Source organism: Zootoca vivipara, chromosome 8 (genome assembly GCF_965207765.1).
Source record: "Zootoca vivipara chromosome 8, rZooViv2.hap1.1, whole genome shotgun sequence".
In the NCBI taxonomy this organism is placed as follows: Eukaryota; Metazoa; Chordata; class Lepidosauria; order Squamata; family Lacertidae; genus Zootoca; species Zootoca vivipara.
Window position 1 is genome coordinate 63920751 of NC_142591.1, and position 23062 is coordinate 63943812.

Consider the following 23062-nt stretch of genomic DNA (forward strand, 5'->3'; position numbering starts at 1 on the left):
GAATCCCTCTCTGATTGACAGGCGGGGCGGGGCTTGAGCAGAATGGCGGCGGCCGTGGCTGCAGTCGCGGCGGCGGCTCTGGGCCGAGGGCTGCGTTCGTCTCCCTCCGCTTGGCAGCTCCGAGGTCCGCTCGCAGGCCGCAGCCGGCTGCTCTGCCCCGCCGCCTGCGGAGGGGGCGCGCCGGCTGTGGCCGCTGCCTCTCACCAGTCGGGGGCCGGGGAAGGCGAGCGCTACTGCATGGAGCTGCTGCGGTGAGTCGCTGCCCCGCCCAGATTCCTCCTACTCGCGGCTCGGAAATTTCGTTTCGTTTATTTTTGAAACGCTCCGATGATATGTTGGTGCCTATGTGCTGTTGGTGCATGTGATCTGTGCAGCGCACTCGGCGCTGCCTGCTCGGGGCCCCCAGGAGGGTTTTCGACCTTGGGCTGCGATCGTGTGAAAAGAGGGAGACCCGTGTACATTCCCTCCTTGGGGGTCGCCTCTGGTGGAGCACATGGTGTCTCCCCCTCCAGCCCACCCCAATTCTATCCAGCCTGGTGCCTTCCAGATGTGCTGGCTGGGCCTGGTGGGAGTTAATATTTATTTTCCATTTTCTCTCTCCCAGGAGCGAAAGGTGGATGAACATGGTTCTGTCCGCTTCTCCTTTAATCTTCACAACGATTCTGAGAGCCAGTGACAGGCTCAAGGTCACCCAGCGAGCTTCGTGGCAGAGGGGGGGGATTTGAACTCTGGGCTTCCCCGGGTCCTGGTCTGGCACTCTAACCATTAGGCCACACTGGCTGCCCGCCCAAGCTGTGTTAACCTTCCGGTTGGATTACTGCAATGAATGCACTTTATGCAGGCCTCCTTTTTAAAAGCAGTCCAGAAGCTGTAGCTGGTACAGAATGCTGTCTCTGCCCAAGCAATGTGTTGGACAAGATGGGGAATCATGTTATGCTTACCTTCAAAAGCAATGTGCTGGCTGTTAGTGAGCTGCTGGACCCAGGTCATGGTCAGGGTCAACATCTGGAGGGCACCAGGTTGGTGATGGCTGCTTTGGAACAACTTTGTGAGCTGGGTTAGCCTGGCAGCTGCTGCTGACTGGCCCAAGCTCACTTACTGAGCTCCATGGCTAAGTGGAGACCTGAAACTGGGTTTCCCCAGTCCTTGTATGACACCATAATCCTTACTCCAGAAGTCATTTAATAAAGTTTGTTGCTCTGTGAAGAGCTTTGTCAGAAGTTCTTCGCTCTCTAGTTGATGCTGCATCTGAACTAACCTACCAGACAGTGAGATTGATAGAGAAGGGCAGTATCTCAGTGGTAGAGCCATCTGTCTTGCATGCAGAAGGTCCTGAATTCAATCCTCAGCATCTCCAGGTGGGGCTGCAAGACCATGGCATGAAATCCTAACTCAGAATGAAACAGCTGCCGATGTTCTTATGAACAAAGGCAGGCACAGCTTTTCTTTAGAATCAAAGTTTTCAAAACACGTACAGCAGAATGAGATGGCGAAATGCTGGCTTGAGGCTGGCTGATTTAGGGTGAAGCAAGTTGCTACTTATGTACTGTAATTGATTGTTACAGTAGTTTTACTCCCTGGGGGAGGTGTTTGTGGAATTTTCCACCTTGGCTGCCAAAATTACTTGGGCAGCCTTGGATTATTCACCTTGACTTTGGGGTCTAGTGGCAATGAGCCATTTTTCTGTTCTGTCTCATGTTGCAAAAGGCAGGAGGCTTCAGTGCTGAAGTGGTAGAATGAACTGCCACCACTCCATACTGCAGGTGGAAGAATTGTATACAGTATAATCTCTGCTGCTGCTGCTTCTTTTTAGTGATTTTCTGCAATATTGCTAGTTTAGTGGTCCATGATATGCTTTCAAGTGATTCCCCAAAACTTGATGGAAATAATTACGGAGTGAGAGGAAAATGCCCAATCCTGTCACACCGCTGATTTTTAAAATAGTATTGGGAACCCCTGACGTTGCATAGCACTGCAGCCCAGAGTTCAGCATTGGTAGTGTAAAAGTCTACTACCGGTATGAGTGTGCACTGCTCCTTTTATAGCATGGGTAGGCAAACTAAGGCCCGGGGGCCGGATCCGGCCCAATCGCTTTCTAAATCTGGCCCGCGGACGGTCCGGGAATCAGCATGTTTTTACATGAGTAGAATGTGTCCTTTTATTTAAAATGCATCTCTGGGTTATTTGTGGGGCATAGGAACTCGTTCATTCTCCCCCCCCCCAAATATAGTCCAGCCCCCCACAAGGTCTGAGGGACAGTGGACCGGCCCCCTACTGAAAAAGTTTGCTGACCCCTGTTTTATAGAGTAGAAGAGATTCCTGCCCTATGGAACTTCCAGCCTGAAAATTGATACAGGGGGGACAGGGAGAAGGAAGCAGAGGTCACTGGGAGAAGATTATGTTTTTTCAATGGTGAAAGAGCAGGAGCAAAGGTTTTTGGCAGCATTATATTGGGATAAGACAGCATAGAGATGCCGTAAGAACAAAGAGTTTCTGCTGCACCCTGGACTGAACAGGAAGCCAGTGTAGGGATTGAAAGAGGAGCATATGCTTTTCGTGCAGGAGCTCCCAGGTCCAATTCCCAGCATCTCCAGGTAGGGTTGAAAGAGACTCCTTCATGCAACAGTGGAATGCCACTACCGGTCAGTGTAGACAATAATAAGTTAAATGGACCAATAGTCTCCTTTGGTATAAGACCACTTCCTGTATTTCCAAGGGCTGATTGAATGGCAGTGTTCTAGGCAGGAGCGGTTGGATGGGGAATATAACTGCAAACATCTCCATGGGTTCTAAGTTTAAACCACAAATTCTCCCACAGGGGGTTTGTTTGCTAATGTATGTGTGGGTGGTCTTGACAGGAAGAGTGCTTGAAATTGCATCATGATTTCCCTGAACTGGGGAAAGTTTGTATTTACTTTGCTTTTGTTTAATTGAGCTTGTAGTGGAACATAACGCTTGTATCTATTTTTGTTTTCCTCTCTAGGAAACGTGATTATGAAGGGTTCCTCTGTTCGTTACTGTTGCCTGCAGAGTGCCGTCGCTCTGCTTTTGCCCTGAGAGCCTTCAATGTAGAACTAGCCCAGGCAGGTATTAAATTATACATTAGTAAAATGTTGAATTCTTTTTTAAAAAGTGACATTTAAATTTGCCTTTTTCCAGTTCCATGTTACACTGATCTGTTCAGTGAACTTTCCATAATGTACCCCACATCTCTTTCTTGAGTGGCTGCAGCAAGGGTAGCCTACATGATGTCACCCAGAAGTTGTGGACCACAATTCCCATTGGCCATTCTGTCTGTGAGTCGGAGTTCACAACATCTGGCTTGAGAGCAGTACATGTGAAAAGGATCTAGGGGTCTTGGTAGACCACAAACGTGACATGAGTCAGCAGTGTGATGCAGCAGCTAAAAAAGCCAATGCAATTCTGGGCTGCATCAATAGGAGTATAGCATCTAGATCAAGGGAAGTAATAGTACCACTGTATTCTGCTCTGGTCAGACCTCACCTGGAGTACTGTGTCCAGTTCTGGGCATCACAGTTCAAGAAGGATACTGACAAGCTGGAACGTGTCCAGATGAGGGCAACGAAAATGGTCAAAGGCCTGGAAACGATGCCTTATGAGGAACGGCTTAGGGAGCTGGGTATGTTTAGCCTGGAGAAGAGAAGGTTAAGGGGTGATATGATAGCCATGTTCAAATATATAAAAGGATGTCATATAGAGGAGGGAGAAAGGTTGTTTTCTGCTGCTCCAGAGAAGCGGACACGGAGCGATGGATTCAAACTACAAGAAAGAAGATTCCACCTAAACATTAGGAAGCACTTCCTGACAGTAAGAGCTGTTCGGCAGTGGAATTTGCTACCAAGGAGTGTAGTGGAGTCTCCTTCTTTGGAGGTCTTTAAGCAGAGGCTTGACAGGCATATGTCAAGAATGCTTTGATGGTGTTTCCTGCTCGGCAGGGGGTTGGACTGGATGGCCCTTGTGGTCCCTTCCAACTCTATGATTCTATGATCTGGACTGTCCCTTTGTAATGTCTAAAACCTTTGTTTTGTGCAGTGCTGATAGCCAGCTTGATTGTGCGGTGAATAAATGTAGCAGGTGGCACTCAAGGAATTGGGTATACGCAAAGAAAGAAATGTTGGCTTGATTATTTTAAGATCAATACATTGCAGCATCATTCACTGCCAACATAACATCGCTGCTGTTCTAGATTAAAGAATCCGTAACTCAGAAGACAATCGGCTTGATGAGGATACAGTTTTGGAGGAAGGCTGTGGAAGACATGTATCATGACAACCCACCACAACAGCCAGTAGCCGTAGAGCTGTGGAAGGTAAGAAGTATATATTTGTACTACAATTCACGTGTGCTCGCCATTCTTTTAATCTTTCGGGACATGCTGTTGGCAAACCAGCCATTTTTGATGCACTTGGTCCAAGCAGCTTGAATTCAAGGTGATGCAGATGTTTAAAAGAGGAAACATAAGCACAGCTGTGGTTTGCCTCTGAGTGGGAATTTTGGTATTTTCTTGCATTGGAAAGTTATGGGAAGATTAGGCCAGGCATTTTAACTGACCTGTTAAGCTCAGCATTTTTCAGTCAGATACCCTGGGCCTGCTTTATTTCAAGCATCTAAATCAGGGGTCAACAAACTTTTTCAGCAGGGGGCCGGTCCACTGTCCCTCAGACTTGGACTATATTTTGGAAGAAAAAAAAGGAACGAATTCCTATGCCACACAAATAACCCAGAGATGCATTTCAAATAAAAGGACACATTCTACTCATGTAAAAACACCAGGCAGGCCCCACAAATAACCAAGAGATGCATTTTAAATAATAGGACACATTCTACTCATGTAAAAACATGCTGATTCCTGGATCGTCCGGGGGCCGGATTTAGAAGGCGATTGGGCCGCATCCGGCCCCCGGGCCTTAGTTTGGGAACCCCTGATCTAAATCAAGGGCAGTGAACCACTGGCCCACAAGCCAGATCCAGGCCCACCAAGCCAATGGTGGCATTGGCAGCGCTGAATGAAGTCCCCCACCTCACCCCTACTTTTCGTCATTGAGAGCCCTGAGAAACAGCAAGGAATCGTTTGCCGCAGGTTGGGGTGTAATTTCTTCTTTCTGGAGACCTTCAACCTGCTCTTGATTGCAGCAAGTAGACGAGAGGTGCTTTGTTCAGGGCCGGAAATGGTAAATTGGGTCAGGGGCTGGTGGGTAATTCCATGGGGCTTAGCAGAATGGTTTAAAACCTTTCCACCCAGCCTAGGGCTGTGATGTGGAGTAAAATGCTACTGCTACTACTACTGCTACCATCCCACCCGTTCCTCTGCTGATCAGTGAATGCTGTGTTTGGTGTGTGTCTGCTTTGATGCGTGCTTGCATGTGTGAGAGAGTGTGGTGTGGCCACACCTGCTGCTAGAATCTGCCCCAGAGGGGTTGCAATGGGACAATAATGTTATCAGGCTGAAAAAAGTTAGATACCCCAATTTAGGAAATCTGCAGAATGATTCATCTGGTTTAAGTGAAGTAGATTAAAAGTTAAGCAGCTCTCCACGAAATCACCTGCCAATCTGGAGGGGAAATGGCCAAGGAGACACTTCTGCTGATCTCTAGATGCTCACAAATCCACTCATCAGTGGCAAATGTCACTGGTGAGCAGAGTACCCTTCCCAAAGGCTGGCTTAGTCCCCCCCCCCCCAACGTGATTCCCAGAAATTTCAGAGGAACAGTAAAAAAACAACTGCCTTCTACCAAGCCAGACCATCAAACACCATAGTGGCAGCAATTCACGAGGGTTTTCAGACAGAAATCTTTCCCAGTCCTACCTGGGGATACCAGGAATTGAACTTGGACCCTGATGCTTGTGGTTTGCCATAGAGCAGGCATCCCCAAACTTCGGCCCTCCAGATGTTTTGGACTACAATTCCCATCTTCCCTGACCACTGGTCCTGCTAGCTAGGGATCATGGGAGTTGTAGGCCAAAACATCTGGAGGGCCGCAGTTTGTTTGTTTTTTTAAAAAAATTTATTTATACCCCGCCCTTCCCAGTCAAGACCGGGCTCAGGGCGGCTAACAACAAATAATATCAACACAAATATAAAAGAAACAATTCAGTTAAAACAACAGAATAATACAATGTTAAAATTCAATTTTAAAATTAAAAATCTACGAATAAGATAAAACCATTATAAATAAAACCCTAGGGGAGGGTAACCGTGGGGTCAGACTGCGTCAGTCCGAAGGCCAAACGAAACAGCTCTGTCTTGCAGGCCCTACGAAAAGATGACAAATCCCGCAGGGCCCTAGTCTCCTGAGACAGAGCGTTCCACCAGGTCGGGGCCAGTACTGAGAAGGCCCTGGTCCTGGTCGAGGCCAGCCTAACCACCTTGTGACTTGGGATCTCCAATATGTTATTATTTGTGGACCGTAATGTCCTCTGTGGGTCATACCGGGAGAGGCGGTCCCGTAGGTACGAGGGTCCTAAGCCGCATAAGGCTTTAAAGGTCAAAACCAGCACCTTGAACCTGATCCTGTACTCCACCGGGAGCCAGTGCAGTTGGTAAAGCACTGGATGAATATGATCCCGCGGCCGGGACCCCGTAAGGAGCCTCGCCGCGGCATTCTGCACCCGCTGGAGTTTCTGGGTCAGTTTCAAGGGCAGCCCCGCGTAGAGCGAGTTACAATAATCAAGCCTAGAGGTGACCATCGCATGGATCACTGTGGCTAGATCAGTTTGGGGATGCCTGCCATAGAGCTATGGCCTGCCATAGAGCTATGGCTTTTGCAACCAAATTACAAAACACAGGTGTGAATTTGAAATCATTGAAATCAATGTGACCTCCACCTGGTGCAGTTCAGGAGTACCGTAGATTAAGGCTGTGTTTCTAAGCATTCTTTATTGACAGTCACCCAGTTGTTGTTGTTGTTGTTGTTGTTTTTAAAAAGATGAAACTTGCTTCCTAGTTAATTAACTTGCATGTCAATATACAGTGTTTTAAATCCAATGTTGTACTAGAAAGCAATTACTATAAAAGCTGGCCATATTGCTTTTTAAATGTATGTAAATGGTATTAAAGTCAAGAATAATAGAAGAATAATCAAATCTGTATGAGTGATCAAATCTTCAGTGCAGAATGCTTTTATTGGCTAGATATTCAAGTTTCTATACTACTTTGCGGGTAAAGGCAGATGTATGAAAAAAAGATGTTGTATTGTGTCCCTCAACCACAAGGTGAGCTTGGCTCCGCAACGGAATATATACCAGCAAATCAGGCATTGTCTTGGGTTCTGCACAATGCTTCTGGCAGACTTCCCACTATGCTTCTGGCAGACTTCCTGTCTTTTAGTGTGAATGCTTATCTGTCTGTCCATTAATCTTGATTTCTTTTTAAGTACACCTTTTTGTTTAAAGGCATAACTGATATAGGGGTGCAAAGGGCCAGTTGTTCATATGAGGAGGGTTTGGCCAATCAGCAGAATAGTCTTCGAAAGTACTAAAGGTTTCCTTCCTTGCTCTCTTGTAGAGAGGATTATGCATGCTTTGGATTAATTTTCAGAGAAGCATTTCCAGAGCATCCATTTCCACACATGCCTCTTATTTATCTGTTTATTAGATTTATATACTGCCTTTCATCAAAAGATCTCAGGGCAGTTTGCAAGATAAAAACAAGGTAAAAGCACAAATAAATACTCAAAACAGAAGCAACAGAACAGTAACCCCAAAGGCCTGGTTGAAGAGGGATGCCCCCTCCCCAATTAAACCCCTTCCCTTTCTCCAAAGATCTCTGGTACATAAGTATCCCTCCCCTTTTATGCACACAAGAACCGTATGAGGTAGTAGATTGGGCTGAGATACACAAACTTACGGAATATGCAGAAATGGCGAAACTTACCGGAATAATAATAAGAAATCAAGATAACAAACTTTTCATGCAAGACTGGAAATGGTTTGTTGAATATTTACAGATAATTTTTCAAACAGATAAAAACACTGGCAGGATTACTGTTATAACCTGCAGTTACATAAGAGTATATATTTAAAGAAGATAAATAAATGAGTAAGAAAAGTTGATTTGAATATGCAGAAGATACTAAAAAAAAAAATTAGGAACCGCAGAAATAAGGGGAAGGAAGTTTTAAAATGTCAAAGTGATTGTAAAACCAGTGAAATATATATATCTGAAAAATATAAATAATGGTGTGTGTGTGTGTGTGTGTTTGAAAAAATAGATTAGGCTGAGAGACGTTGAAAAGGTCATGGCTGAATAGGGACTCAAATCTGGATCTTTCTTGTTCTAATCCAACACTCTAACCACTCTACTAGGCTGCTGCCATGTATTAGTGTACAAGTTTCAACAGATGGCAGAATGCTTATTGTTCTCTCCAGTCCTTGGTGTCTCCCTCCAGGAAGGGACGGGAATAATTGTGCCAAGTTCCTTTTCAATGGTTTCCTCGTGAGCTTGGCTCTTGTCCCCTGTTTCCCTTTCCAAGTCCAGTACAGCTTGTTTACTATACTTTTTTTTTTGGCTATGGACTTGTCCAGACTTGTTTTTCTGAGTGCCCCTTATAGATGAGTCATAACTTTATTCTTTTGTGAGTCAGAGAGGGAAGAGAGTCTCTCAGAAGAGTGGTGTTATTCAAGCAATTAACATTTCTTCTGCTGCTGCAGATTGCGCACCATATTTTTGATACTCTGCATGTGTTATTGATAAGCATTTTATTGTTTAGTCAAAGTATTTACTGTGCAGTGGGGCCAACTCTTCCTCCAAGCTGGTTGGCGTACCAGACTTTATACACTTCTAAAATGGGTGTAATTCACGTTTTTCTGACACACAGATTATTTTTATTTTTATTTTTAAAAAATCATGTCTCTGCTTGCCAGTCTTTATTGTGTCTTTCCCGGCATTTGTTTTCAAGATTTATACTTAGCCTTTTGATCAAATCATCTCCAAGGCACCTTAAAGCAGATTATAATATAGCACACATCAAAATAGATTGCCTTCTTATGAGGGGGTTGTAAAGAAAAAAGTAAAGGGGGCAGGATACCCTTTCTGCAACTCCCTGGGGTTCCTGATTTTCATATGCAACTTGCAGTGAGCCCAAGATAAAGTTTCTCTCCCTACCCTCCAAGTCTGTTTTTTGCTTATAAAAGTACCTGTATTTACATCCCTCCTTTGGTGGCCATCGCTCATCCAAGGTGGCTTACAATATTAACTACAGAATAAAATAACGTCTGTGGGTGATACGCAGCTAAGCAGTTCTGCTAGTGCAAGCAGTTTTCACTACACAGCAGAACTTCCTCTCCCAGCACCCCCCCTGAATATGTTTTCGGGTTTCATCCAACCCTCCGGAGCAGATTTAGGGGATGCCACCCCATAAAAAAGGGATGCGGGTGGTGCTGTGGTCTAAACCATAGAGCCTAGGGCTTGCCGATCGGAAGGTTGGCGGTTCGAATTCCTGTGAAGGGGTGAGCTCCCGTTGTTCGGTCCCAGCTCCTGCCCACCTAGCAGTTCGAAAGTATGTCAAAATGCAAGTAGATAAATAGGTACCGCTCAGGCAGGAAGGTAAACGGTGTTTCTGTGTGCTGCTCTGGTTTGCCAGAAACAGCTTAGCCATGCTGGCCACATGACCCGGAAGCTGTCTGCGGACAAACGCCGGCTCCTTCCAGAGTCTTCCGCGACTGGACCTAATGGTCAGGGGTACCTTTACCTTTTACCCCATAAAACTAAGCTCCAATGACCGCAGCGTAAACAATGATTTTAAAACATCATAAAATACCGTGTTTCTCATATTATAAGACATGTCTTATATTTATTTTTTCCTCAAAAAAACACACTATGGCTTATTTTCAAGGGATGTCTTATTTTTTTCCTCCTCCTGCTGCTGCGGCCAGCATTGCTGCTGCGCCTATCACTATGTCTTATTTTCGGGGTATGGCTTATATTCCTTGAATGCTTAAAAATCCTGCTATGGCTTATTTTATGGGTATGTCTTAAAATATGAGAAACAGGGTATAAGCCAGTTAACACAAAAAGAAACAACATAACATGACAGCAGTATCATGTTAGAGTCTGTCTTCCTTTACAGAAACAAAAAATAAAAAAAAATTCCTTCGAGTAGCACCTTAGAGACCAACTAAGTTTGTCATTGGTATGAGCTTTCGTGTGCATGCACACTTCTTCACCTTTACAGAGGTGAACATGGATGCTCATAGGATATGTCTCTTTAATATCTTGGTTGGCATTCACCAGCAGCTTGTGGTGCAATAATCAATACTTCTGATATTTATCTCTTATTGTCATAATTGATAGTTCACTCAGCCGCTATCACTGATGAGCAAGAGAGTTGTCTCAGCCCATGCTTTCACTCTCCATTCTTTCTCTAAATTAGCTTGGATGTTAATGTTAAAATCCCAATTTAAGCTACGCATCTGGCAGAAAACCTGATGAGTTCAAGATGTCTCTCTGGAGTAAATAGGATTATGGGGAAAGGTTTGGCTTTTTTTCCTCCTTTTTTAAAAAGAAACAATCCTTTATTTAGTGGCTGATTTATATGATAGGATGATGGAAAGGGAACTTCCTATAAATCAGTAGTACTGTAGCTTTAAGACGCATGAGAACAAAACAACATGCAAATAAAATATGACCTTCTGATAAAAGCTGGTATTGTCAATATTGCTCTTCCCCATGTGCTCCCTGTTCTGACCTAACTATATTCTGGTTTGGCTTTTCCTTGTTCTCAAACGATTACATTGTGTTCCATCATTTCCAGGCAATCAAGAGGCAAAAGTTAACCAAAAGGTGGCTTATGAAGATTATTGATGAAAGGGTAAGGTTTTTCCCCATTTAAAATGTTCATCCATGTGAGTTTTTATTCTACTTGATTCTCTGCCCAGAAAGCCTGTGTTCTTGTGTTGCCAGAAAGCCTGTGGGAAACAAAATACCCCCTCCACATAGGAATAAAGTTTTTATACAGGATTTTTCGTTATACTATGAATGAGCATACCGTATTTACATTTGAGTTACAGTCATTGTTTGTATCCAGCTCTGCTTTTCCACTTGTGCAATGAAACATCCCTTCCTCACACCCTCCAAATTTGCTCTAGAGCCGTGCTTACCAATGTGGGTAAATTTGATTTTTATGGGGGGCAATATGGAAGCTTGTTTAGACCAAGTTAATGGCCTTTTAGTCTTCCTCCATGTGAATAGGAATTCCCTTTTTGAAGAATAAGAATTATATGTCACTGGGGGTGGGGGGAGCACCAGGATTTTAGAGATGCTTAGGTGGGGCATCGCCAAAAAAAGGTTGGGAACCACTGCTCTAGAGGGTTGGGAGATCCACTGGAGCAGGTTTGGGTGGTGCATTGGGACAGGAAGGAGAAGTCCTGTTATGCAATTGGAACTCTGTTAGGCAACATTGGATACAACCCATTATTCGCCGCCACCCCCCACCCCCCCGAGCCCTAAACTGCGATGAGAGCTATGATTAGTTTCGAATTAAGCCCACCTCATACCATAGCTGTGTTCATACATAATGACAAGCCATACTTCTTGGCGTATTGTGATGTTTATTGGGAATGAGCAGCATGCCTGTTTGCTCCTGTTCTGCTCCTCTCCTGTAATGAACAGGATAAAACGAACCAGGAAGCCTTGATTTCCCATTTCATCTGAAGCAGGGATTGTGGTTTGTTGCTCTCTATTCGCTATTTTTCCGTGATGAGAGTTTGCTTTGAGACCAGCAATCCATTCAACCAACTTAGCCCAGTGTTTGTTTTCTGTGTTCAAACTCCTAGGAAAAAAACATGGATGATAGAGCCTATCGGGATATCGGTGAGCTTGAAGCATATGCTGAAAACACCCAAAGTGCTATCCTTTATTTGACGTTGGAAATGCTTGGTAAGTGCCTCTTTAGTTGCCATGTCTGTCAATAGCCTTTTATCAATGGGTGCAGATTCCTGGGGACCGTAGCATACAGGTCCCAGCACCCTAACAAACTACAGTTCCCAGGATTCTTTGGGGCAAGCCATGTGCTTTAGATATATGGTGCAGATATAAGGCTGGTGAGGCATATCAGCATTTTTTGAAAAATTGGCTTATATATATATAGACTTGGTGTTGACACTTGATTTCACACAGCACTATAATCACAAAAGTTGCAGTTAGCACAAGAGAAATATGGTACAGTGAATTCAGCCTCCGCTTTTGGAGCCACCTCGCTCATGATTTTTCAGTTGTCTCGTAGGCACTCATATTTCTCATTGCTTACACAGAGAACCTAATTCCTGCTGTTTTGCATGGAAGAAGTGTAGCAAAAGAAGGGGTTGAGCTCTTGGTTTATGAGCCTACCATTGTCCTAGGCATTGCCCGGTACAGTGGTAAATCATAAGGATAAAAGGTTTTGTTTTTACTGTCAGGTCTTAAGGGCAGTCTTTGGAGACTAGCCCTGGTATTTACTATCAATACAAAATGAGAATCTTTGTGTTGAAAATATTCTAATATTAATGCTGAAATGATATTTGCCCATCTGGCTCAGTATTGTCTATTCCAGGGGTTCCCAAATTTGAGTCTCCAGCTATTGATGAACTACAACTCCCGTCATCCCAGGCTAGCTGGACCAGTGGTCGAGGATGATGGGAGGTGCTCCAACAATAGCTGGAGACCCAAGTTTCTATTCTGACGGGCAGCAGCTCTCCAGGGCTTTGGGGAAAGGCATCTCCCATCATCTGCCGCTTGATCTTTTTAGCTCGAGCTACCAGGAATTAATCCTGGGACCTCCTGCATGCAAAGCATGTGATCTCTCCCCAAGCCGTGCTACTTTGCCAGCAGTGGGATTGCATGCCACCTTGGTAAACACACTTTTCCAAACCTGCATTTGCTTAGATCTTGCAAACGCGGGTGTGTCATTTGTATGGCAGAATTGCTGGGTGAGGGAACAGCTGAACATTGCTCCCCTCTGAACTTCCTTGCAAATGATCCCCACTTCCCACTAAGCAAACGTAGAGTAGGGAAACCTCGCGTTTGCTCTATGACATCCTCTGTCCTCTGACAGCTCCTGTTTGCTTGTGACTTTAGTTGTGTTTTGCAGCTAATCATTTGTGCTTAGAAGTGAGTTCCCACTGGGTGCGGTGGAACGTAGAATCACAGAATGGTAGAGTTTGAAGGGATCCTGAGGATCATCTGATCCAACTGTCTGCAATGCAGGAATCTCAACCTTGACAATTGTTTATGTCACTTGATGCTGCTTTTGCTTTCACATCATCGGTTGCCTAAAAATGGGGGAGTTATGTTATGATTTTTATATAACCTCTGCTGCTCCAGCAGCAGCATATGTGCCTGTTGGTTTTCACACAGTGATTACAGCATGAGAGAGGAAGTCTATGTTATCTCCTCCTGATCATGTGATGTTTTGGTTTCTTTTGTTTCTGCTTCTCAATGGAGTAAGAAGCAAGATGCCTAGCTCTGTTCTGTTGGAGTTTTTATGAGCAGAGAAACAAGAGACTGGACTGTGTAATTAGCCTTACAATAAAGTAGCTTTAGTACTACTTTTGGCTTCTTCATTCCTGCTGAAATATGCATGGATCGTGTGTGTTCTTCTCAGAGGAGGAGGATTGCGTATTTGTCGGCCCTCTGGACTGCCTCGGTAGCGGCAGCCAGGGACGGGCCACTGGAAAGCTCTTGGAGCCTGGGGCAGTCTGGCGTTAGCCCCGGCAGCCTTTCCAACAAACCTGTCGTCTGTCATCCTGGTTCAAACCATATTGGACCCTGCTTAGCTTTGCAAATGGGCATGCCTTCCAGTAACTGCTCAGGATTTCATTCACAAGGTGGTTTTGATCTTCTGTTTCTGCAAGGACAGGTGTGAAGGACCTCCATGCCGACCACGCTGCCAGTCACATCGGGAAAGCACAAGGCATTGTAACCTGCTTAAGAGCGACTCCGTTCCATGCTAGCAGAGGGAAGGTGTTTCTGCCCTTGGACATATGTATGCTGGTAAGGCAATACAGCTGGGATCCAAACTCATAGCAGTAATCACAATTGCGTTTTCCCTCTAGACCAGGCTTCCTCAAACTTGGCCCTTCAGGGGTTTTTGGCCTACAACTCCCATGATCCCTAGCTAGCAGGACCATTGGTCAGGGATGATGGGAATTGTAGTCTCAGAACACCCAGAGGGGCGAGTTTGAGGAAGCTTGCTCCAGACTGTAACAGTAGGGCATATTGAATTTTTCAACTTTCACATTCCAACAATGAGAGGTGCTAAAAAGTTTGTAACATCACTTGGGAATTCAAAATATATTTTGGTTGCAAGTAATATAATTTCGTTTTGCTTGGTAAATAAAATGCACATAAAATTTCATAAAAATCATTAAAAATGATTGCCAAGTACTTATAATACAGATTAATATTATTATTTGATTTCTATATTATACATATTTTATATTACCTGACACTTTCAGAAGATAAAATTAAAATTCTTTGGCTTTCCAAGAGCAGTTTATTTGCTTCTTAATCAAACATAGACTTAACAGGCAAAATGTTGCCCAGTCACAAAAATAATAGCAGATTTGAACTCCTCATACCCAAAAGCATATTTTAAAGACCCCCCTCACTGAAGAAATTTGCAAAAATTAAGTTTCACCCCCTTAAGATGACATGTGGTACTGTAACAGCATCTGTATTTGATCAGGGCATTGATGTAAAATGTGATAGCTTATTAGCATCCACTTCTATTATCATACATTCAAGTATCGCTCCTTTCTTGAAAGGGCTTCTCTTAGTCATGTGGCTCGACTCTGTTCTGATAATGAGCAGGAAAGAAGTGAAAGGCAGGCTTTTTATTTAATCTTTGGAACAAATTGCTTCTTGATGATATTTTGCTGATACCCGTGGAGTGCAGTGCTACCTGTTGAGGGGGAAGAAAATCTGTGTGGAATACTATTCCCTCCAGTAATAGGAAGCTGCTTTATACTGAGTCAGGCCAATAGTCCATCTAGTTTCATATTGCCTACACTGACTGGCAGTGACTCTCCAGAGTTCTGGACAGGGGTCTCCCCTAGCCCTACCTAGGCTGCAGGCTGAAACCGGATCCTTCCGCATGGGAATCAAATACTCTACTGCTAAGCTATAACCCTTCCCCACAATTGAACCTCTCTACCAACGTACCTGCAACCTATAATTTGACACAGGAAAACTACAGAGGAAGGGTAAGCAGGGGGAAACAGGGTGGCAAGATGTGACAGTTTCAGTTAAACATGTGGCTTGGCTTTGTCACAGCCTCGTACAGTGGTGTGTACGGTGGCATCGTTCACATAATAAAAAAACTACCTTGGAGATTTTGACATTTTCAAAAGTGGGGGTCTGTGGCTTGGCCATTGAAAAACAGGGAGTCCACAGCAATGGGGAACCACTGACCTAGTGCCATAAAGAGCCCACAGTTGCCTGCAGTTCCCACCCCCTAGTTTGCTAAAAGGCCATGGAGGAAGGGGGGCTGCTGTCTCTGCAGGCCAGCTGGGAATGTGGGCTGGTAGCCTCTTGGTAGGCTAGTTTTCAAAGCCACTTGTACCCAAAGGGCTGGTGGAAGAGAGATGGATCACGCACCCTGCCCCGCCAGTTTCCATGCTGGCCATGCAGGAGGGATGGAATGGCCTGTCCCTTCTCTGTCAACCCAGTCACTTGCCTGAATGGACTTCCTTAGTTTCCTGCAGCAGCCAGGTGCTTTGTTAAATACACAACTGGCCTCCGTCACAGTGTGACCTTGGGCAACAGGAAGCCTCTGTTGTAACTTACACTCGAGGGTGGGGAGGTTTGGCTTGATCCTTGGAGTGACTGGCGCACACTTATTATTAATAATAATAATAATTCAATTTATATCCCACCCTTCTTCCCAAACAGCCCAAACACACCACTAGAACAATATCTTTAAAAACGTTCCAGGAACAGTTTTAAAACAATCACATTCTCTCAGCCCGGTGACTTCAGGGCTGTCAGGAACCATGCCTTTCAGCCATCAAATACTTGAGTAAACGAATGTGTTTTTAAATTTCCCCTGCAAGTCAATAATGGGTAAGACAGGTGGGCCTCACCAGGGTAGGATGCGCTGCAAGCGAGGAACCGCTAATGAGGAATTCCTGTCATGCGACAACGCCAGCAGGGCAACCCCAGAAGGCCTCACCTGTTGATCCAAGATGGTTAATACTGGGGAAGGGACTCTGTTAGATACCCTGTTCCCAAGCTGTTTAGGGCTTTATATGTTAGCGCCAATGCTTTGAATTGGGCCCACTAGGCCAGGGTTGTCCAACCGGTCGACCACGATCGACTGGTCGATCCCCGGGAGGTTTGAGTCGATCGTGGGCTCTTTTTCCGGCCCTGCCCCCTCGCCCCGTCCTCAATTCGCACATGATCACTAGAACAGAAGACTGAGTTTTCTCTGGGAGGCTGTATGTTTCCTGGTTGATATTTTGGTGAGTGTTTTTCCCTTTTTCCCCTAAAGAAAGCTCAACACTGAGCCAGGTTCTTTTCTGTGAGTAGATCACAGTCTCTTGGGAGTTGGGCGTCCCTGCACTAGGCCACTCACAGCCATCAGGCTGCCCCACTTCCTCTGTCAAATGCCCCCTCTTTAAAAAATGGTTGCTGACTTGAAGCATTTATTTTTCCTTTGCTATTTTTGCCTGATCAGAAGCAGGTAGAATGACATTTCTGTACAGGGTATGCAAAGCCTGAGGATGTTTCATAAGAGAGGAAGAGTGTGGGATCATGTGCTGACATGATGCGATTGAAAGTGCCAAATTAAAAATGATAATCGTGCTGCAATTGTGTAGGCAGGCCATTCCTAATTTATTTACCAGAAATGTTTTTAACTTGTGATGTTTTCTCCTCCTCACCCCCTTCCTGGTTGTATTAGCATGGTGTTTCGCAAGAGGATTTCATCAGACGTAATCAGGAGAAGAAAATGAGAGATGTAATATATGACATTGCCAGTCAGGCCCACGTACATCTGGAGCACGTGAGTTTCTGCCCTTTCCCCTGGTATCTCTGTAAGAACATTATTGTAAACAATGGCTGTGCAAAACAATTCCTCCCTTTAGACTTTTGTAGCATCCAGCATTTTGATGGTAGACAGTATAGCCTTTGGTTGTTGGTGGCTTTGAGCCGATGGATCCCACCCTGTTTGCCTAGGATGGGGGCTGAAAAATGAGCTTTGAATGTGATCAGAAGTCTTACATGGATATTTTATGATATTCTATATTTTATGATAGGGTGCCATGGAAATATTCTCATAAATAAATGTTCATGTTTTTTTTAAAAGTGTGGTGGAACCCACACACACATAGAGAAACGCTGTGAAAAACTGCTTTTCTCGTTGAATTTGGCGTAGCTCACTGTTGCCATCTAGGGTCACATTTGTATATTGCACTTTACGGCACATTTAAAACGTTTTATTTGCAGCTGTATAGCTGAGTCCTGTGTTTAAGTGAGCCACCTCCATTTGAAGAAAAAGCAGCCTTCGAGCCCCAATTCAGAGTATTCAAGAAACCTGGGGGAAATAGTCCCCTCCCTGACTGCTATTTGTTCCCAGAGGTGCTGTTTTGCTGGAAACAACCCCATTAGGGGCAAATAGCAGTTGGGTTGGAGGGGGGGGTGTCAATAGATTTTTGATGCATGGCTTTGTTCCAGATCAGGGCCCCCATAGATGCTTTCCCTTCAAAATTATAAATGCCCAGTATAATTACATGTTTTTAAAAGCATGAACAACACGGCCTGTATCTTGGCCCCTGCAAAAGTGACACCTGCTCAGATACTTTTCGCAGGGATGCCTCCTGAAACCTGCTCCTACTAGCAGCTGGTGCTGTCTTGCAGCTCAGCCCAGGTGGTATCCCTGATTAGTGCTGTCACTTTCAGGTTTTGCAAAGCCAATGGAAAGAGGCACAGGCTTTCTTGTGCTCCTCTTGGTGCCTGCGCTGTCATTAACACCCGATATAACGAGTGGCAAACTGAGCGAGACAAAACACAGCAAAAGAGAAGGCGCTGTAAATGGCGCAGGCAGCATAGCCTAAACCACGAGGCCCATTTCTTTTTTGTCCTGCGGTCTCTACTTGTCCTGTTTGACGGTAATGCGATGCGGTGTGGACAGGGCCTTTTGTTGAAGACTCAGCTGGCACTTTTGTTGGATGCCCCCTGTCTCCACTTGCAAGCTGCTCTGCTGCTGCTTCCACGGTTGGACGAAGGCTCCTTTCTCAGCAAACCATTAAATAAATTGGCATCCTCTCTCGTCCCAGCCCTGTTCCCCACCCACCCACTAACACAGACAAAGGCGATAGCTAGGTATACAAATCCATAATCCATAAAGGTTATGTGTTAATTCTGTTGAGAATGGATGGGGAAAAAATGATTTACAGTGAGTGAGCTTTGAAGGGCCAGTTCATGTTTTTGGTAACTGAGGCAAGATTGGACTGTATTTTCAGGCAATATACTGAGCTGTAACCGGGATGAAATTATTGACCGTGGTAAATGCAAATTGAACTAAATGGATGGGTGCCTGCAAAGCTTGATGAAAGTTGGTGTTCTAGAGAATCTTCATTTATGGCCAGCAGGGGGCAAAATGAACCTTCTGAGTAAGATGATTCAGATTTTCTTTCAGTTTGATGTCCTCAGAATTGCAGACTTTAACCGGGGGAAATGTTGTAACTCCTGCTAGCATCCTGATTTAGTTCTGTGTGTCACTTGATTGATTAACTTCTATCTGTGTTTGCAAAGTGAAATAATGTGCTGTCAGCCAGACCTTGAAATTCAATTAACTATTAATTTCATCTCTTAACACTTGTTTTTCCTTCAAAAAAAAAGAATGGGTGGGGTGGGGGTGGGCAAAGCAATTAACAATACTTTACCCCAAACAAATATAACAATATTGGAAAAGGCAAATTGACTAGGGACGCTTGAGCAGTTTGATTTCTGTGAATTCCTTGGGGCTCAGACGTAGTCTTTTTGATGGTGCTTTATCAATGACAGTAATGATTGGCTGTCTTTTAGCTTTGACATGTTAAATATTCCTGTTATTGGAGAACTTGGCCTACAAAGGGATTCTTAGAAACCAAGCAAGTCATTGTTCTTTGATACAGTGGATCCTCTGGATACAAACTTAATTCATTCTGGGGATCCGAACGTACCCCAAAAAGTCCGCATCTACAGGCGCCACTTCTGCGCACGCACACGGCATGACAGAGCACTTCTGAGCATGCGCACGCGGCGAAACCTGGAAGTATACACTTCCGGGTTTGCTGCGTTCGCAACCCGAAAGTTTCGTTACCTAAAGGTAACGTAACCCGAGGGTCCACTGTATTAAGATTTTGTTTAAGGGATTGGTGGAAACCTTTTTTAAAAAATTGCACTTGCAATCCAGATGACGCTGAAATATTTACTTCAGCCATGCAAATAATCTGAAGAGTCCATTGCTTCCCACTCTTTCTTGTTGTTTGTTGATGTCCTTCCTGCCCACACACCACAACCTAGTCATTCATGCTTCTTCAGCTGCCTGCCTGGACAGCTGAAATAGTCTTCTTCTGTGTTCCAGCACAGAAATAGCAGTTCAGTGCTGTGAAGCCTCTGTATGCTTTCCTGTCAAGCATGGGAGAGAGCATGCAGTATTATGGCTTTGCTCTTTTGCCCTGACATTTGGCTGCTTCTGTCAGTCTTCCAAGATTGGCACTTAAGGAGAAAATACAGTGCTCTTTTCAGCTTGGCCTTGTGGGTGTGTTGGAATTTGGTTACTTACCTGAGCCATTGAGTCGGGGGGGCAAATGGCACCTCTGTCTTATTGCATTACTTAATGTGCTCGTCTTACACCTGGGATGCAGCTGATGTGTGAAGCATATTCTCATTTTGGTTGTAAACCTTCAAGGCAACTCCAAATCAAGCAAAAGTGTTTGGTGGTTGGTCCTCAGTTAGAGCTTGAGAGTAGTGCAATTCTTTGCCATGTTTTTTGTGGCGACCAATGAATTAATTCAGAATTAAACTTCCTTTTACATCCAGCAACACAGTTAAGAGTGTGAGTCAACAACTTTGATCATGCATAGATCAGGCATTGGCCTATTTCATTGTTCAAAGCTTGGATTGTCACCACAGCACTAATAGAAATTAACTGATGTTGTTGATGTTGCTGCTGTTGTTGTTAGATGAGCGGGATGTAGCTCAGAGCATCTGCTTTGCATACAGGAGGTCCCAGATTCAGTTCCTGGTATTCCTAGCTACTGCTATGAAGGACTCCTGCCTGAAATAAAAAAATTATATTTATGTGCCGCCCATCTGACTGGGTTGCCTCAGCCATTCTGGGCAGCTTCCTGCAAAAATTAAAAATACATAAAAAACTTCCCTTTACAGGGCTGCCTTCGGATGTCTTCTAAAAGTTGTATCATTGTTTATCTGTTTGACATCTGATGGGAGTGTGTTCCACAGGGCGGGCGCCACTACTGAGAAGGCCCTCTGCCTGGTTCCCTGTAACCTCACCTCTCACAGTGAGGGAGCCCTCAGAAGACCCTCGGAGCTGGACCTCTGTGTCTGGGCTGAAAGCCTGGAGAACTGCTGTCAGTCAGTGTAAACAATACTGAGCTCGATGTTCTAATGGTGTGCGACAACTTCCTGTGTTTCTATGGTGATGGCATAGTCCAGAGAAGAGGGAAAATCTACAGGATCATGTTTCTGGCAGTCAAAAGGTTACAGAGAGTGTAAAGAAGCACAGTTAGATTTTGCAGGGACTGACATGTTTTCCCGGGTCTGTTGTTACATTTTGATGTACATGATAAACCTGGTTGTGCATGGCATGACAGTGCCCAGTTCGTGAAAAATCTTGCGGTATGCTCAGTATTTTGACTTGCCTCTTGAAATCTAATGTGTTTTTTTCTGTCTGTCTGCAGGCTAGGTCCTTCAGGAAGAATGTTCCTGTTAAAGCATTTCCTGCCTTTCTCTATACCGTAAGTGGGGCTACTGCATTTTTACCCCCTTGAAAATAACTTTTCAATTGGCAATATGGATCTTTCCCTGGATACTTCAAGAAAGGTCGGGGTGCTGCTTGTAATCTGGGTGGCTCTGCTCCCCCCCCAAGTGTGCCCCAGGGCCTTCTTTGAAATCCAGACCTCCTGTTTCTTAGATGCACATCGGAATTTGATGTGTTCTGCAGTGCTGCTTCTGATAGCTTCATTCTCTCTATAGCCAATGTTCAGGCTGTGGGTGCTGTTGGTTATGTAACAAGAATGGCACCATTTTTGCACAAGAGGGAGGAAACCACAGGCTTTGAGTATCCCAGGGTTTGCAAAAGTACAAAATCTCTTTGGAGTGTGCTAAAGAGAGTGGAACAGACACCAAAAAATCCCAGTGAAGACTGAGCATACTCAGTGGATGCCCAGCACAACATGGGGAGGGGGGGGGTAGGGTAGAAAACCAGGAGGAGGGGTGGAAGAAAAGTATTTATCTTGATCAGGCACAGTCTACACTGCCAACATTTTGGTGCAGGCTTGGCTTTTGACATCTTAACTTTCATCAATGTGATTTTTTTTTGCCATCAATGTGATTCCCCCCCCCATCCATTGCTGCTGTTAATCTCTTGTCCTTTCACTTTAATAATAATAATAACAACAACAACAACAACAACAACAACAACAAATCCATTTCTTTTCCAGGTTGCTGTTGAGGATTATTTGAATAAAATACAGAAAGTTGACTTTGATATATTTCATCCAAGTTTGCAGAGGAAGAGCACTTTACTACCTTTGCATTTGTATATTAGATCCTGGAAAAAAACATATTAAAGTATATTCTACATGAGTTCCGAGTTCTTTCTGGTTATTGTTGGCTGAGTTTTAGCCTCACTCACCTTGCAGCGAGTTTTTAACCCTCTTCTCCTTCCCTGCCCACTGTTACGATCACAACAATTATGTCAGGGGAGTTAGACTGAACTAGTATCAGAGTAAACTTATTGGCTAAACCAGGATTTGAACCCAGGTCTCCCCATTGATGTCCACCATGCTTCACTACACCACACTGGCTGTATTTCTAGGTTAGACTGATTGCTGGCAGGGGAGCAAATTCCTAGGGGCCCATGGGCACCCACAAACTTTTTGCTGTGGGTGCCTGGCCTCCGACCCCCCCCCATTGGCCAGCTGCCTCCCCCTCTGACTGCTGACTTCCTAGCATATGTGCTGTTTATGTTTAACACCCTGGCTAGCTATTTGTTTATTTAAATCATGTCTTGCCTTTCCTTTTGTGGATAGCAACAGATAAAAAACAAAATTACAAAAATTAATAAAAACAAGATTTTAAAAAGAGACAAATTCTGGAGAAGCTGCCAAAACGTTGGGATGTACCACTTATGTGTACTGGACCTGTCCTGAGGTAGCTGCTTTCACAGAGAGGGCATTTGGAAGTAATGCAAAACGTTCCAATCGGACAGTGGATAAAAGTCCCCCAAATGGGATTGCTAAATTTATTTAACAGTGAAAACAAATATCTTAAAAGTAAACCCTTAATTGAGCATTTGCTGATGGCTGTGCAACCATCTGTCAGAAGGTTGTTAAAGAGGAGGACAAGAGGAGAGTCTTCTCAAACAATTAACTTGAACGATATGTCGTCTTTGAAAGCGCCACATTCACCAGAGCCAGACCTGCAGAGCTTTGCCACCTGTTCCATCATGTGTGTTTAGGCCAAACCTCTTCAGAAGTTGTGGGATTCCAAGTCCCACCAGCCCCAGCCAGAATAGCAAATGGTTCAAGCAAGGTATTGGGAATTGTAGTTCAACAACTTCTGGCACACGACAGGCTCCCCAGCACTCGACTACACCATAACCTGGCCATGGTCCATATGCTATTTACAAAAATATATATGGAAAGTAATTTCTTTCTCCTAAATGGACTGGGCTGGAAGCTTATTTGGGACCAAGCTGACTTGCTCCTGCAGCAAAGCTGCCCCTCCTTCATATGTAAGCTACCCATAGTGAGTTGAAGGTACCGTAGTGTCACAATAGGAGGGGTGGAGGGAAGAATTGGTGCCCTTGTATCTTGCAAATGAGCAGTAGAACAGTTT

At 44.6% G+C, this 23062-nt stretch overlaps 1 protein-coding gene across 2 annotated transcripts; it reads left to right on the forward strand.

Annotated features, from left to right (window-relative positions):
* Positions 1-19: 19 nt before the first annotated feature.
* On the forward strand, positions 20-21808 carry NDUFAF6 (NADH:ubiquinone oxidoreductase complex assembly factor 6). 2 transcript variants are annotated; one of them, XM_035124494.3, is made up of 9 exons: positions 20-251; positions 2984-3087; positions 4208-4330; positions 10773-10829; positions 11794-11896; positions 13854-13987; positions 16896-16997; positions 20902-20958; positions 21664-21808. In XM_035124494.3, the coding sequence occupies exons 3-9, from the start codon at positions 4244-4246 to the stop codon at positions 21790-21792; spliced, it is 669 nt and encodes a 222-aa protein (XP_034980385.1). In that variant the 5' UTR covers positions 20-251; positions 2984-3087; positions 4208-4243; the 3' UTR covers positions 21793-21808. The 2 variants fall into 2 exon arrangements, with proteins under 2 accessions (XP_034980385.1, XP_060133681.1); XM_060277698.2 differs by having other exon boundaries at positions 2984-3083.
* Positions 21809-23062: the final 1254 nt, after the last annotated feature.